Source organism: Homarus americanus, unplaced genomic scaffold (genome assembly GCF_018991925.1).
Source record: "Homarus americanus isolate GMGI-L3 unplaced genomic scaffold, GMGI_Hamer_2.0 scaffold7626, whole genome shotgun sequence".
Taxonomy (NCBI): Eukaryota; Metazoa; Arthropoda; class Malacostraca; order Decapoda; family Nephropidae; genus Homarus; species Homarus americanus.
This window is the reverse complement of record NW_024718273.1, coordinates 4,021,531-4,038,968: the sequence shown is the minus strand read 5'-3', so window position 1 is coordinate 4,038,968 and position 17,438 is coordinate 4,021,531. Positions and strand designations below refer to the sequence as shown.

Below are 17,438 nucleotides of genomic sequence, written 5' to 3'. Positions count from 1 at the left end.
TTTTGAACGAAAGAAAGCGAAAGTCATTGTTTTCGTCACGATTTTATCCCACTTTCCACTGTAATACGTACGTCATTTCAGCAAAAATATTACATTTCCGTGAATGTATTATATCAAGCACAGTATGAATAGAATATCACTAATATAACAGTATTTTAACCGAAAACTATTAAAACAACGAGTAACATCTCTTGAATATCGGAAGGTTAGGTAAAGTCTTTTGTTTTCGTCATGTAGTTTATCCTAATTTACATTGAAATACATCACGTTTCAGCAAAACTACTATTTGTTTCTGAGAATATGGAAATGTAATATTTTTGCTGAAATGACATACGTATTACAGTGGAAAGTGGGATAAAATCGTGACGAAAACAATGACTTTCACTTTCTTTCGTTCAAAAGATGTTACCGTAATCGCTTTTCGAATGGTTTTCAGTTAAAAAACTGTTGTATTACAATAATATTCTATCCTAATTCACCTGTGACGTAACAGTTTTTTTAACTGAAAACGATTCGAAAAACACGTGTACCGTCGAGCTGTTACGGCAGAGCCCTGGTCGTGGAGGCTTTGTTTTTGCATCGGCCCTTCTTAAGCAGCCTTTAATTTTAGCATGCAAGGGATCTGCCCTGGCAACTGTACCGGCACTCACAGCTGGTGGTGCGTCGTTTCCATTGTTTACTGGTAGTTACTGGTAAATATTTTTCAACCTAACGAAACTATTACCCGTTTAAAGGTCGACCCCCAATTTTTTGCCAAAAAATTTGATCTTAAAACTCGAACTACACACGGGTATATACAGCATATCAGTACTAGATGGAGATACGAGTAAATTTAGAAGTATAATGATATTGTCTGGACTTTGTTTTGAGAATGCCTGGTGCTAGTTCACATGACAATATAGTGCTGTTATTGTTTTGATGATTCACTGATGAACCACTGGGATATATCATCATTTATATTAATTAATAGGTAAAATTTTACTATAAACTACCATAAGTATTTTGCTGTTTAGATTCGAGATAAGTTATACACTGTACAGTATTGGGTAAATTTTAAATTTTGGTCATCCCTGTATTTAGACATGTAGACTTGTTTTTTTTTTCTTATGGTCTGCGATGTGTTATGAATGATTTAGACCTTCATTTCTATTGGAAATCACTAGTTTTGTGTTACTACCCCGCCTTACCGATGTATGTTAAACTAACCTTATAACTCATCATACCCTAACCTAACTTAATCTAACATATGATCTGCATTTTCTTATGCGATCGAAAAATGTTTTGCGACAGAATCCTGTAGAGATAATTTGTCTCATTGTCTAAAGTACTTAATCCCATAGTTACAATCTTAAGGTTCCCCAGATGACCAAAACCAAAATAATACCAATATTCTTTGGGATGTTTATACTATGAAATTTGTAGTATGGGCAGCAAATATCCATTGAATTAGTTTATGTGCTTATTAATATTTATATATTCAATATAGCATTACTGTGTTGTACAGTAAAGCACAATTAATTATCTAATAATATTTATTTACAGAGCCGATCAGCCGAGAAGGTTGGACAACTACAGCTGGCTGCCTCCTGCTGGGAAGCTCGCACCAACCAGTGACGTCACAACCAATCACAGAGCTTTTAGCAGTCATGTGACTTTTAATCAACTTTAACTCTTATTTTGGAACTTTTTGGCCCAATTTATTTTAAAATATCATTACCATAGTGAATTTAAGCATTTTATTTACCCACTGACCTGCCATCTAATGAAAAAATTCCAACCGTCAACTCGTCCATTATCATCAGGTGCTGGTTTTTCCCAGGCACCGACTCACAAATACTGTACAGTGTAATATCAGGTTTCTCCTCAAAATTTTCTGTGGTACAAGGAAGTTTTCCATGGAAATTAAATTAAATGGTAGTTTCTTGTTTGTAGATTTACAGTATTTTATTAAGGTGGTGTATTGACTGTATGGAGAAAATTCTGAACAAGTTCATTGTTATATCAACGCATTTTACAGTCATACCTCCATTATCAATACATGATGATGAGACCTAAAGCTAAATGATGTATAAAATTTACAACACTAATACATTCTTACCTAAAGAACTGCATTGCAGTTTGTCGACCATTTGAAACTTCACACTCGGCAGGTGCTGAAGAGCAGTCACGGGGGAAAATGATGGAGAAAACTTCCTGGCCAGATATTATGGAGCTCCCCAAAATGACATTGACTGCCATTACATTACCATCATTCAACTCGGTGCGCAGTGTCTGAAAAACACATGTTGTAAAAGTGAATTTCTTGTTTTGCAATCATCTTCTGCTCTTTATTTATCAAATATTAAATTGGTAGAAAATCACCAAAATGTGGTTGAAAAATCAGATACAGAAAGGTGATTTCTGTTAAACTATTAAGGTGGAGAAAAATTTGTACAGACGAAAATATTTACCTGCATTACGGTATTGAAAACTTCCAAAAAATTATTGACCTTAGTCAGCCACCGTTGTCTCTTGCTATGCAGTGTACGTCTAGCAATTTCTTCTTTTCTGCTGTAAACCTGGAAAATCAAAGCATATTGTAGACTAACTGCCATATTATAAAAAGGTGAGGGTCCTTCACTTGAGGCCGCTTAATCTTACCCTAAGGAGAAAGATTCAGTGTCTACGCTATTATAAAATGCCAGATCTCAACCTCTCAACTACCAACTGGTGACTATGTGGGTCACTGTTTAGGCTGGTGATGGTGCCCCTGCCTCAGTGACTGTCTTCAAACTGGCAAAATTGGACTTGTAATCAGCCTCCTGAAAGTGTTCTACTGAATATTGCTGTTTTGATAATTAATTATACCAGTTATTTATATGTTATTCCTTTGCACATTAACAAAAAATAAGTTAGGCGATTTAAAAGAATGCAGAAAATATAATTGTGACTATGAAAGTCACACCCAACACATCCAAATGCCAGCAGTTTGTTTACGGCCACAGCTGACTGCTGAGATCAGGCAAGGATGTCCTGTTCACCTTATTTTACTCAAGATGCGAGTCACTGTCTCCTTGAACGTGTCAAGGTGAGAAAAGGGATAATTTTCAACAAAGTGATGGAGGGCTGGATAATCCCAGTGAAAGCAAGAACATTACAGGACATCACCCATGCCTTGACTGCTGCAAAATTGGGGCCAAGCAAAACAGTCAAGTGAAAATTATTTGGGAAAATATGAAGAACTGGTGAGTTTCACAGGAGATTAAAGATTTTAAGTGCAAAAGCTTACCATTAGTTGAAGAAATATAGAGGCAAAGATTAAGATTATAATGGTTAGAAGTGTGTTTCACCCACAATTTCCCTTGAGGTGTAAGCACTGTCGTCTTTGTCAGGAATTTCACATTCTTGGAGGAAAGGTTTAGTTTAATAAACCAGACCTAACCTAACTTAATCAATGTATTACCGAGTAACTAACCAAACCTATCCTAACATAATATAACCTTACATAACCTAATTCGGAGTACAGGTTGTACCTCTCTAGTCCGTCAACCTCGGGACCTGACCGGTGCCGGACCATGGAAATTCACCCTTTTCCTGGATAGATAGTGACTTGTGCTTATGCCTGGAAGCACTAGCACCACTTTCTCTGCATCATGGTCTCTTTGAAGACATATTGAAGGGTTAAATGTCGTATAGTAGCTTCTCAAATTTCGCGAGTTTAAAATTCAACGTATTTTATTGGAACACAAAAAACAAATAAATAAAAATTTTGACGGCGGAAACTTGAATTTCGACGGGTTTGAACGGCCCGCCAACGTGCAGACGACGTACATAATTGTGTAAACAGCGTCATTTCTCTTAGGTACAAAAGATTCATTATTGTTTATAACTGAATGTCTTTTTTATTGAATTAATGTTTATGTGTGCAAAATGAGCAATACAATTCATTAATAATACGTAGAATATTAAAACACACGAGGAAATGACACAGCATTGTTTTTGTTGATTACAAAACCAGTGACTGACTGGTTCTACATATAAAGCTGAAGAAAATAAGACCCTGGTTGTAGCTGTAGTAAAATTAATATGGTTGTTTTAAGTATTGTTATTTAATGTTCATAAATGGAACAATAGAAGTAGCTAACGATAATGGTAAAGAAAAAAGAGAGATCGCGTATGTAAGTGCACACACGTGAAAACATATCGTCATTACTTTACATAAGAATATGAAAGCAACACTTATTTACTGTTCATATATATTTTAATTAATGTTTCTGAATTTGTTTTTATTTAATTAATGTTTGTGTGTGCAAAATTAACAATACAATTTATTAATAATACGTGGAATATTAAAACACACAAGGAGACGAGACGGCTGCCGGCATTGTTCATGTTAAAGCTTACAAAACCAGTGACTGATTGGTTCTACATATAAAACTGAAGAAAATAAGATCCTGATTGTAGCTGTAGTAAAATTAATGTTATTTAATGTTAATAAATGGAACAATATAAGTAGCTAACCATTACCATTAATGGTAAAAAAAAAGTGAGTGCGCATATGTAAGCGCGCACATGTGAAAACATATCGTCATTACTCTACATAAGAATATGAAAGCAACACTTATTAACTGCTCATATATATATATATTGAAGAGTTAAATGTTGTACTCTGTATAGACAAGCACAGAGAGAGAGAGAGAGAGAGAGAGAGAGAGAGAGCTGCGAAATTGTTGTCAGCTGGAGGGTTGGTGATGACTTCTGCAACTTGTGTGGCGACTTCTGTGGGCAGGGAACAGACCAGGGCGATGTACTTCTGTTTGTCTGTAGCTGTAGAGCCGATGAGAGCTGCCTCCATGTGGATTAGCCAGTCTTCACTGTTGTGATTGAAGACTGGGAGAGTGATCCATTTCTCCTCCATCCTGTGTGAGAGCGTCAATCCGGGGTCACCATTTGTTGTGTTAAAGTTATGTTGTCTCGCACTCAAGATGGGTTGGAGAAAGGAAACTCTTAATGGTGGTTTTCTTATATAAATATATTGTATGTACAGTCAACCCTCGCTTTACGCGGTCCCACTTTCCGCGTTTCCACGTTTACGCGGTACCCTGCCGAAACCGGAATGCTCACATTCCGCGGTGCGTGTACCCCTTTACGCGGAGAGTGTCAGGCTCAATGCTATTTTTAGATTCGCCCCTCCCGCCTGCTCCCGCCTCAGCAAGCTGCGCGGCAAGGTTGCGCAGTGCATGTCTCTGTTGCGTGATCAGTGACGTCATATGACGCATCGGACTGTGGTTGGCCATGCATCCCGACCTCCCTCCGCTGCCCTAAGCCAAAGAAGACACGACGTTTCTTAAGCTACGAAATTAAATATAAGATGATTCAAGAGTTGGAGAAAGGAACAAGACAGGTTGATCTCGCGCACCAGCATGGTGTTAACGAGTCTACGTGAGATTATGGAGGAAGGACAGTACAGTGACGACCAGGTGTTTAACATGGACGAATGTGGTCTTTTCTGGAAAAAGCTACCTTCCAAGACCTTCGTTGTGAAGAATGCCAGCAAGATTCGGGGCCGGAAGTTGCAGAAGGAGCGCATCACCACCCTGTTTACCACCAATGCCTCCGGTACCTGTAAGCCCAAGTTATCGGTGATCCACACAGCACGCAAGCCGCACGCCTACAAGAGCATGGACATGACCAAGCTAAATGTCCACTGGCTGACCGCACGTAAGGCGTGGATGTTCTCTACACTGTCCCTCTCCTGGTTTGATGACTGTTTCGTTCCCGATGTGAAGAAATTCTGTGAGCAACAGAATGTGCCATTCAAGATTTTGTTGCTGCTGGACAACGCACCAGGACACTCGCTCCTACTGTTAGATCGTCACCCCAACGTAAAAGTGGTCTTCCTTCCTCCCAACACTACGTCTATATTACAGCCCATGGACCAAGAGTTAATCTGTAATGTAAAAGTTGCATTCTCTACTAAAAAATTCAAGCTCCTGAACGACTACACCAACACCAGGGAAGAGTTGCGTAACCTGAGTGACCACCACCGATAGCAAGAGCGAAGACGACGAGGATCAACAGTTGGCAGAGCAACAAGTACTTTTAAAACAATTCTGGAGAATATTCAACATCAAGAAAGCTGTGGACTTCTTGGTGGAGGCATGGGATCAGCTGTCTGTAGCAACTGTTCGTCACGCATGGAGACATGTGTTGCACGGCATTCCGGCCATTAGGCAGAGTCAATCTGTGACTGGTGAGGTTCAGACTGTTGCAGTAGCAGTGGACCTTGCCAGAGAAGCTGCGCAGAGTGTTACAGCTGCAGGCTTCTCCGAGACCACCAACGACGACATCCTGGAGGTGATAAGGGATCCTGATGTGACTACCGACGAGATGGTAAATGATGATGACGTCAGTGAAGAGGCAGGTGGTGTGTCATCCCAAGAAGAACACCGCTTATCCCATAGTAATGTTAGGGGTGCCATCGAGTGTATCGAGAAAGTCAAGCTCCTCCTTTCCGACGACCCTGACGCAAACAGGTATGAAATCTTCACTACCCAGCTGTTGCAGACTATGGAGCCCTACATCAAGGTTTATCACAACAACATAAACACCAGCCGTCAGCAAAGCATAACAGAGTTCTTCGCCCGCAACCCACCACAGCCAGCCCAAGCCAGTGATAGTGACAGAGGTAGAGACAGTGATGATGACTTTGAGGGATTTGTCAGGGAGGCCCTGACAAGTGTGGATGACAGTGATGGTGACTCACCTGAGGGCCAGTAGCCTGCCCTCTGCCTCGGAACCAGCCTCCATTCCCGTACGCCGACCCATCTCTTCTATTACGTAAGTGTTAACCCCAACCTTTATTTTTCCTAACTTAGCCTTTATTTTTCCTAACCTAACCTCTTCTATATTAATTGTGTGTGCTTACCATCATAAAGTTAAGATAATATTTTTACTACAACATAGTTGTGTGTCGTCAAAAAGTGGAGTTTGGGGGTCGGCCCGGTCTCTATTTCAATTAATCCCATGTTATGTTGTTCACTTTACGCGGGCCGCCGTGGGTTGAATTAACCGCGTAAAATGAGAGTTGACTGTACAGTATAGTCTTCACTTACGCGGTCAATTAAACCCGTGGAGGTCCGCGTAAAACGAGAAAAGCTTAAATGAAATAACAGAACATATGGGATTACAGGTAGTTCTGCTATAACGCGATAATTGTGTTCTTGTAAAATATCGTGTTATAGAAAATCGCGTAATAGAAATAACAGGGCTTATGGAGAAAATAGGGTTAGGTGCAGATTACTCGAAATCGAAAAAATTTAGTAGTTAGCCTAACACAAAGGATAGAACAGTCTAAATGAGTGTTACATTCATATCTAATAATGAAATCATACAGTAAATGTAACACTTTACTTGATGGGGGAGAAGGGTGATTTTGAGGTTGATAAAATCAAGCGTCTCTTCAAGTGTTATATCCTTTCTTTTACGATCATCACCGGGAATTCTATCACCAGAATGCTTCTTGTTGATATTCTTCTTTACCATATTCACAGATAATACCACAAAATTGGAGAAATAGTAAGCAAAAATCGCATTATAGCAAACAAGCGTTCGCGTTATACAAATATCGTTCCTAATTCATAAATCGCGTTAGAGCAAATTCGCGTTATCAAAACACGCGTTATAGCAGAACTCACTGTAATTGAAATAGAGACTGGGCCGACTCCCAAACTCCACTTTTTCCGACACAATACGTACGTTGTAGTAAAAATAACATCTTAATTTTATGATGGTATGCACACACAATTAATATTCAAGAGAAATATCAATAATATTAGGTTTTTTAACACTTACGTTAGTAGAAAAGATGGCTGGGCACACGGGGATGGGGGGTTGGTTCCAAGGCAGAGGGCAGATTATTGGCCCTAACCTGTATCACTTGTATCAATTGTATTACTATCCACCACAGAGGCTCGCAGGGCCTCTTTGTCAAACCCCTCAAAGTCCAAATCCTCACTATCACTGACTTGAGCCGGCTGTGGTGGGTGGCCGGTGAAGAGCTCGGTAATGTTTTGATGACTAGGCGACCTTGTGCGCACCCTGCCCGCGCCGCTTCCCGCGTAAATGACCAAATTTACCGCGAAATTAAAGCACTTACATTCTGGCAAGGCACCTTATAAATGACCAAACGCATAAACAAAATCCGCGTAAATGCAGACTATACTGTACAGTGCAGTCTGGTGCTGGGAAGTTGCTGCATGGTAGAGGAGTTGCTGTGCAGGAGCTTCTTTAGAAGAGGTGTTGCATGTTGCAGGGCTCTAGGTTGAATCTGGACTTCACGGCGAGACTGGGAGCTTACCGGTATACAGTATACACGTCCAGCGGACGTGGAACGGAAGTACACGTCGCCGGTGTCGCCCCTCTTAGTCTAGACGTCTAGACTTGGCGAGTGTCTAGACGGAGATGCTTGTCAAAGAAACTTGGCGGACTCTAGGCGGCTAGGCTTGTCAGAGGAACTTCGTCGTGGCAGTTGTAGGGGAGAGTATCCACTACACTACAGCCCACATTCGTATGCAAAAGTTTGCGTTTCACAAACGGCATTCCCCTATTCATCAATCGCGTTACAACCAATTTGCGTTGACAAACACGCGTTGTAGCAGAAATGACTGTAACTGGTGAGGGCTATGATGTCATTCAAGACGGTGGCCAGCATTCAGCTGGCTAGATCTCGCAAAACTCACGATATTTTACGCCGAATATAAGGCTTGATTACATTCGGTAGTGCTCGCGAAATTCAAAAACTCGAAATATGAGATCTTACTGTACTGCACTACTTGTAATTGTATCTCCGTTAGCCAGAGTCCCTCTTAACTGGAACTCTCCAATAGCTGGAATTGAAATTGGCTTGGAATTTTTCCCCAAAATTCTCTCAATTCCGGGTTTGGGAACAAATTCGGAGGTTGAAAATCAGTTGCATTTTCTGAAAATTCCAAGAAAATTTCTGGAAAATCTCAACACATATTTATTTCTGAGTCTGGGGATAAATTTTCAGGGCATTCCGAAAGATTGCATCATGCTGCAACCCGTCCCCACATGCCAGGCATGTGGGTGGCCCAGCTGCTTGGATCACTTCGTTCAAATTCTACTGCCATTGTAGAAGGTCGTTCCCTTGACAGCTGTTGTTTTTGTGTACCAGGACAAAATCAACCAAGAATACAGTGTTAAAGCAGTGTTAAGAATGTAAAAAGTGATTACAGTTACATATACAGCTGCTCCCCAACTTACGAAGGGGTGAGGGACCCAAATCCAGGTCGTAAGTCGAAATGGTCGTAAGTCGAAAATGCAAAAAATAGAGCATAGAAAATCTAAAATGAAATACAGTACAGTAAAAGTAATAAATAATGAAGAATGGATAGTGTTACTGTGCACTTACCTTTAATGTAGTCAGCTGAATGCACACGGGGCCCCCATAATTTTTTAATTATACATGGAGACTACATTAACTGGATGAAGCAGAGGAGGAGACAGGGCTGGGTGGGTCATCAATGTCGCTTTCTTCAGACAGGTTAACATACAGGGGAAACTTGCTTGTTGAAGGTATTGGATCATCTTTAAGGAGTGAAGAGACAGCACTGGTGGGGCATGAGGAGACAGCAATGGGGGACTTCTTAAAATATACCTGTATGTCCAATTTAGACTGCACAGTTTGCCTTTTCTTTTCATTGTAAATCTCACTGTAGCAAGCAAGTGCATCTTGGATCATTCTGTCAACTTTTGCAAAACGCTCAACATTTTGATCCATTCCGTCAAACATTTGTATCCCCTTATTAATTGTAGCAAATGCCTCTGCCATTTGTTTCACTGAAAATTTTTGGTCGGTGCAGGTTCTTCTACATTTTTACTCTCTTCTTCCTCTGCAATTTTCTGTGCATCCAGTCCAATAAGATCTTCGTTACTTAGCTCTTCTGCTACACTTTCAACCAACTGCTCAACATCTTCATTATCAATTTCTAAATCAAGCTGTTTACCCAACTCCACTATCTTGTTACTAATCACAGAAATTACTTCATCTTCATTAAATCCTCTGAAACTGTTCACATATCTTTTCAGGACTTTCTTCCATATTCCATTCATGCACTGACCTGTAACCTCATCCCATGCTGCAGCAATGTTCTTTATACATTTCAAAATGTTGTCGTCCTTCCAAAACTCTCTGAGCATTTTCTCACCTTCAGTCGCAGCAACAGCCTGAGCGAAGGTCGTACTTAAATAATTCGCTTTAAAAGCAGCAATAGCACCTTGATCCATGGGTTGGATGATAGAGGTAGTGTTAGGTAAAATGTAGACTACCTTAACATCAGGGTGCAGGTCGTCCAGGTGTGGTGGGTGTCCCAGAGCATTATCTAAAATTAACAAAATCTTGAATGCAACCCCTTGTTGCAGACAATATTCCTTAGCTCATGGAATGAAACAAGTCAGGAACCAATCCTCAAACAGTACTAGGGTCATCCATGCATTCTTATTACTGCAATAAAACACTGGCAGTGTGTGCTTGCTGACATGTTTAACAGCCCTTGGGTTCTCTGAATGATATATCATGAAGGGCTTTATCTTGAAACCAACTACATTCCCCCCCAACAGAAGTGTGAGTCGGTCCTTGAATGCCTTGAATCCCGGCATTGTTTTCACCTCTTTGTGGATGTATGTCCGTTCTGGCATGTGCTTCCATAATAAGCCAGTTTCATCCTCATTAAATATTTGCTCAGGCAAATAATTTCCCTCCACGATGACACGATCTAGCTCCTCCTTAAAAGCTTGGGCAGCACCCACATCAGCACTTGCTGCCTCTCCACTCACCTTTACACTATGCAAACTGTAGCAGTTTTTAAACCTTTGGAACCACCCATGACTTGCTGTGAAGTTTTGGTCGCACTCATCTCCTGCCTGCTCCTTCTGGCTTTCGAAAAGGCTTCTTGCCTTAGCCTGTAGGGTTAGAAGGCTTAAGGGTACACGCTTTTGTATCTGATCTTCCAACCATATCACAAGTAATTTTTCCATCTCGTGAATAGGACCTTGTCTTTTCTTCGTTATTACTGTTCCTTCATAGGTGCTGATCCTTTCACTACCTCACGAATACGTTCCTTGTCCTTCAAAATTGTCGATATGGTCGAGTGCGAGAAGCCTAGGTCGCATGAAATGGTTGCTACCGTTTTTCCATTTTCATATTGCATTATTATCTTAATTTTCCTCTCAAAGGTAATTGACTGTCTCCTTTTCTTATGAGCACCACCAGCACTCTCACTTCTACGCTTGCCAGTCATTCTAATTGGATTTAGAAACGAAAATATTGTCAGTACACAGCGCATTCACTACTGACAACAACAACAGCCAAACACCAACTGAGCGCTCTACGGCGTGGATGCTGTAGCCATGAGGCGACCCAGCCCACGTGACGCTCTTGTATGGGACGGAAACGTTTCGGTCCTAGAAAATTCGCGTGTCATTTGAAAAATTTTTGGTACCAACTGCGGCGGTTGTATGTGCGGGTGGTCGTATGTCGAGTCGGTCATAAGTCGAGGAGTAGCTGTGTTAACAATATATATATCTTTATAAAATCACACAGGAAAAAGGGAAACAATGGACCACCTTAGCTTTTATCTTTATTCAAGACATCTGAGGAGATTGCCGATGCTGTCCGCGCTGTTGAGAAAGAAGACGACAATGTGGAGAGCACTAACGGAGAGGAGTCACATGTGAAGATGCCTACCATTAAGTTGTCTGTCGTACAAGAGTCACTCGGCAACGTCTTAACTTAAATTGACAGCACATTCAATCCTCATATCCACCACTATTATGCATCTTCAGACTCTTAGAGAACTTATTATAAAGAAGCAGGACTACGAAAGGAAGCAACTTATGCTGGACTCCTCCTTCAAACCTGTTAGTCGCGCCCCTCCTGCCTCCAAGCCAAGCCAAACCGAGGGGCATCCCTGCTCCTCTCACTCAGAATAACAAGTTGTTCTCAGTCCCCACTATACGATCACAGCAACACAAACTCATCTGTGCACTGCATGGGGTAGGTGAGACTACATTACTGTATTTTTTGGTGTTTCTTATATCATTATTTATTCGTCAGAATATTCGGACAATCGGCTTTATAAGATAGGTGGTCCCCCATTTAGTCCGGATCTTCGAGGGTTCACCGTAATTACCGAGCTGATGAGGGTCACGTGTCATATAGCTATTGGCCGAAATGCAATTACAGTATAGCTTTTCTTGTAGTTTTTGGATTTTCACCTCTCAATATCTCTGTTATGAGTAAAGACCGCCAAAAGTGTCAAATGAAAATTGTCTTGTTTTTGTTTGTACTTAGCTTTAGAAAAACAAAAAATCCAATATCGAATTACATATGTCCTCTACTATAAATTAACCAATTAGTACATGAGGTAAGAAACAGTTTAGGTTCTATGGTGAAATGTTGTACAGTAGGTAATTAAGATGCACAATTAGTCAATTAGTCTCAGCTATTAACGTTTATGAGCTACACAGATCGGCCAGCTGTCCTCACATCCACAAAAAAAATAAAATTATACCATAAAATAATAAGTTCCATCTGTTTAATATGCCGGGGATCCAGAGGGTTAAGCTTCACGACTAGGTAAATAGGTAAGGTTAGGTAGTTTTCTTTGGTTAGGTTGGTGAGGTCTTCTAACAACGATTTTGCCGTTTGTTTTTCTTATCAACTAAGGGTAGGTCAGGTTTAATTTAGAAATGGTAAACTTATCATTTCAGTCATGTCGCAAATTTTATGATTTTAAGTTTTGAAATCAGTAATTTAGACAATTCTAAAACACAATTACCAGCAATATTACGTGTTTAAAGTGGGCATGACTTTGAAGTAGAGGGAAATTGTGGGGTACAGTATAATAAAAATAAAATAAAAAAAGTCAAACTTTTGAAAACCTGACTAAAGATTTCCTACCCTTTACATATCCTAAAACTAAAATTATAAAGTTTTCCTTATTCATGTTTTTGGTGTTTAGTAGGCGATGGTGTTGTTTTCAGTACTTAATGTGTTGTTGTTTTAGGTGTTTAGATGAGGAGGAATCAATAAACTAGAAACTGAATATTAGCATTTTAAAAGTTTGGAAACATAAGGTAAGGTTTTCAAAGGTTTGGTGTTACTTAAGTATTTTACCCCACATTTTCCCTCTACAGTACTTCAAAGCCCTGCCCACTTTGAACAAGTAATATAATTGGTAATTTTATCGGTTAAAATACTTGAAAAATATAAATTTCCAACAGAAACGCTTTTGAAGAAAAGTGTCTTGGAATTGTCTAAACTACTGATTCCAAAATTTAAAAGACTAGGCATGCACTACAAGTACATTGCCGCTGATTTTTCAGAGAAAGCGAATTTAAAAATGTTGTGGTTTGGTGTTTATTTTCCTTTTCTATTTTTATCAGTGAGTACTGATATGATAATCATTTCTTGTGTAAATGCTTAATTTGGTATATACAGTATTAAACACCTAAGGTGTGCACTACTTTATTTTCTTGGCAGTAATGCAGCAGTTTTATGTTTAAGGGGTTAGGGTAGGTTTAAAAAGACATTTGCACAAACTACAAGTGGCCTCTATAAAACAGTTTTATGTTAATGTTAGGTTAGGTTAAGAATAAGGATAAGGAGAAGGACAAGGTTAGGTTAAGGTTAGGTTAAGGTTGGATTGGGTTAGATTAGGTTAGGCTAGTCTAAAAAAAAAATTGCACAAACTATTACTGGTACACTTATCTATAAAACACAGTGAAATTCCTGCATTTTTATAATCATATATTATGTTAAATCACTGGCAGGACAGTTGTCAATTATTACCAATGTCGTAATTTCACTGACTGGTAATTATTGATGACTGACTTGCCAGTGATTTAGAATAATAAACAATTATAAAAACGCAGCAATTTAACTGTGTTTTATGGATGAGTGTAGTAGTTTGCGCAATTTTTTTTAGCCTACCCTAGCCTAGCCTAACCCAACCCAATCTGTGTTTTATAATGGACACTCATAGTTATGGAAAATGTGTTAAAAAGTGGTTTCTTCTAAGGTATTATTTTCATTTCAGTCATGTATTGAATTTTAGGATGGTTAATTTTGACGACTGACCCGCTACCGCCTAATTATCTACCGAACGAAGTAATTTCCATAAAATGATTATTATATGAGAACTCATTGATGAAAATATAGTAAGAATATAAATATCGGTTAATATGGAGGACTTCACAGCCGCTTCCCAGTAACAGTAAGTTCGTCCACTGCAGGTGTTAGGTTAGGCTAGGTTAGGGTTAGGTTAGGTTATCCAGCACTTTTTAAGATTTTAAGTTTGGGAATCAGTCGTACTTATCTTAATTAGGCTCAGAAGACTCGGAGTTCGGGTCATTGGAGTCATCTTCCTCATCAACCACAGGTCATTTGTCAGTTTCATAGCTACAGGGCTGGTTACAGTTCGTGCAAGTAATCTCAGTTGGCAAAACACTGTGTTCGTGGAGAAATTTCAATGCCTCACCATCCTTACCGTAATATTCAACGTGAAATCTTGTGGTACAGTAACTTGGAACTAATCAACATCACAGCCATTGCACGAGGAAGACATCTTGGAAATAAAATCAAATTCAAGGGGGTCGCAGTGGGGGGGAGGGCTATACCAAGCTGTGATTGGCTGATCCAAAATCATACCAATTAAAGTCCAAAGAACAACTGTGCATGTATCAGATTCTTCATCAACAAGAACTTAGAAGAAAAAAATGAAATTTTCCAAAATATTACTGCGATTTTCTCTGAAAGTAATCATGAGTGGAAGAAATACCATGGTAGAACAGTGTCTTAGAATTGTTCAAACTACTGATTCCAAAACTTAAAATCCAAAAAATGGTATTATTAAATTTTCACATCACACATTCCTACCACTAATCTATTATCATATTCAAATAAGACGTCTTAATTTTCATCTATTACATTACCATCACAAATGTATAATAATGGAGATAGTGTATCCAAAATTTTTTCTATTTTCTTCTATTAATCTTCCGCCATTATCGCCTACCTCACCTCCCACACTGCGTGTCTCCTTCATATATCATCATGCGCATGCGTTCCAATACACATCATGTGGCCAATCAAAAGCTTTGGAGGGGGGGGGGAGGGGCAACCAATTACAATAAAATAATTTTTGGTTTAATTCACGGTATTTTTGGCCTAATCAAAATCGATTTTTATTTTGGGTCTCATATTTCCAAATTCATATTCATTTCTGACCATGGAAGTCTGTGATGGGTGTTACTTAAATTATATGGAGCTGATTGAGAGTTTTTGGGAAATAAACGAAGAAACTATAGCATTTTTTTGATCGCATGGTGTTCTCCCAACCTCAGTAAAGTGTCGTAAGTGCAAGACTGAATGTAAATATCGCAAAAACCAACAAACTGTATGTGGTATTGTCCTAACTCGTCCCATATCCCAAAGACAAAGAGACAACAATAAGGTAAGAAATAGGTGGTTCCATCATATGGTGAGTCAGTTAGGTTAGGTTAGGTTTGGTTATATTTTTCAAGTGTTTTTTGGTGTATTTTGTATTCGCTTAGCCATTATTTCTTTTCGGAAGACGTCCCACGAAAAAAATTGATAAAAAAAAACCAGGCCAATTTCCGACGGAAATGAAGGTCATATTCGGTGTAAACACACACAAATACACTAAAAAAATATATTTTTTACTTTATAACAGTTGGGTGCGCTTAAGCAAATTTACCCCAAAAATCGCTGGATGACCGAAAAAAAATTTTTACCTTAACTTTAATATTTATTTATTTTTTCAACTCATTTGCCATAACTACGACAGTGTCCACTATAAAACACAATAAAATTGCTGCGTTTTTACATTCGTTTCTACCGATAACAAAAATCAGCAGTTGTGAAGTGGTAAATAATTCCCAAAACATCAACACAAATAACGCGTCGACTATGAAGTCTTCCAGTTTAGCAGCATAACTTACATACCTTGTCGGCAGTGTGTTCCTGTGGTGTGGGTACTTCACTGTGGTGGCTGGGGGTACCCTCTGTCTTGGCTACTTCTCGCTCTAATGTGTCAAACTGAACAGGAATTTGATTTCGCTGATAAAGAATATATTTCAAAAAGCCTTCAACAATCATTGCACAAGACTGATTAGTGAGAGTTGTTTCTAATTTCACGTCAACGTTAATAGTTTCTTTGCCTCTCTGTCTCGCATGTTTGGAAGGCTGCTCCATGTTGTGTTGTTTACATGAAGATGATGAGGGTGCCCAACTTAACCTGTGCCCAACTTAAACGAGTAGCACTGTCGGAATTTCCGACTCTTGTTTATCAAACAAACTGATCGGTTCAAATCCGGTACTTCGTCTGTTAATCGGTAAATTGATGACGTAGTCGGTAAGCCGTGACGTCACTGCTCCGACTGTCGGTAAATTACCGACTACAGGAAATATTCTTTTTCATGGCTAAAATACCATATAGAATGCACAGAAATAAATTGTGGATGTATTTAAATACCTTACCTACATTTTACTAGCGATATTTTAGCAGAACTAAAGTAATACAAATTACAATTGATAAAATACAAATCTAATGTGATCTTGTAGTGGAATCCTCCCCGACAAAGCTGTTTGTCGCTGAGTAGCCGACCCCGCGAATTCCCCAGTGCATGCCTGGTGGTCTAGGTCAACCAGCGCCACCTTACATGACGGAGGTCAACTATTAAGCCACGCCTACCTCCGCTATATAAGACCTGACCTTGTGGTGACCTACCGGGAAACTATTGGAAAAAATTTTAAATTCAAGACTTATAGCCTTTTTAACACAACATGGGAAAACTAACAATAGACAACATGGATTTATGCCCAAAAGAAATACCCTAACTGCAATAGCTACAATAACGGAAATAATGGCAATAGAAAAAAGCAAGGGTAACCAGATCAATATAATTTTAAGGGATGTTTCTAAGGCTTTTGATAAAGTTTGGCATTTAGGCTTAAAATATAAAATATTAAAACTAGGACTTAACGAATCCTTGCTAAGAATATTGTGTAACTATTTAGATGATAGGAGAGCACAAATTCAAATTGGAAACTTTATGGGAACCATATTAATCTTGAGAGTGGAGTACCTCAAGGAGGATGCCTTTCTCCAACACTATATACAATTTATACCTCAGACACACCTCAACCTACCCCCTTTAGCGAATATGTAATGTTTGCTGATGATATTACTCAAATAGTATCATACCCAGGAAAATCAACTCAATTTATGGCACTCTACACGGTAAGAGCGATAAAAAACATAAATGATTTTGAGAAAAAATAGAAAATCAGGACAAATAAGAACAAATTCAAGATAATATTGTAGTGTACTGTGTGTGGCCAGTTGTCATTTCTC

The 17,438-nt window shown here is 39.2% G+C and overlaps 1 protein-coding gene across 1 annotated transcript; it reads right to left on the bottom strand.

Annotated features, from left to right (window-relative positions):
* Positions 1-1,578: 1,578 nt before the first annotated feature.
* LOC121859381 lies at positions 1,579-16,445 on the bottom strand. Its single transcript, XM_042356165.1, has 3 exons — positions 16,028-16,445; positions 2,451-2,558; positions 1,579-2,271 (listed from the first exon to the last, which is right to left on the bottom strand). The coding sequence occupies exons 1-3, from the start codon at positions 16,274-16,276 to the stop codon at positions 2,095-2,097; spliced, it is 534 nt and encodes a 177-aa protein (XP_042212099.1). The 5' UTR covers positions 16,277-16,445; the 3' UTR covers positions 1,579-2,094.
* Between the last annotated feature and the right edge of the window lie 993 nt (positions 16,446-17,438).

Bases quoted from the DNA above. Each gene is read 5' to 3' on its own strand.
- LOC121859381 (XM_042356165.1), bottom strand. From the start codon at position 16,276: ATGGAGCAGCCTTCCAAACATGCGAGACAGAGAGGCAAAGAAACTATT. The intron at 2,559-16,027 runs GTATGTAAGTTA...TTGATTTTCCAG, and splicing joins AGGAACACACTGCCGACAAG to GTTTACAGCAGAAAAGAAGA. The intron at 2,272-2,450 runs GTAAATATTTTC...TGTGTTTTTCAG, and splicing joins TTTTCAATACCGTAATGCAG to ACACTGCGCACCGAGTTGAA.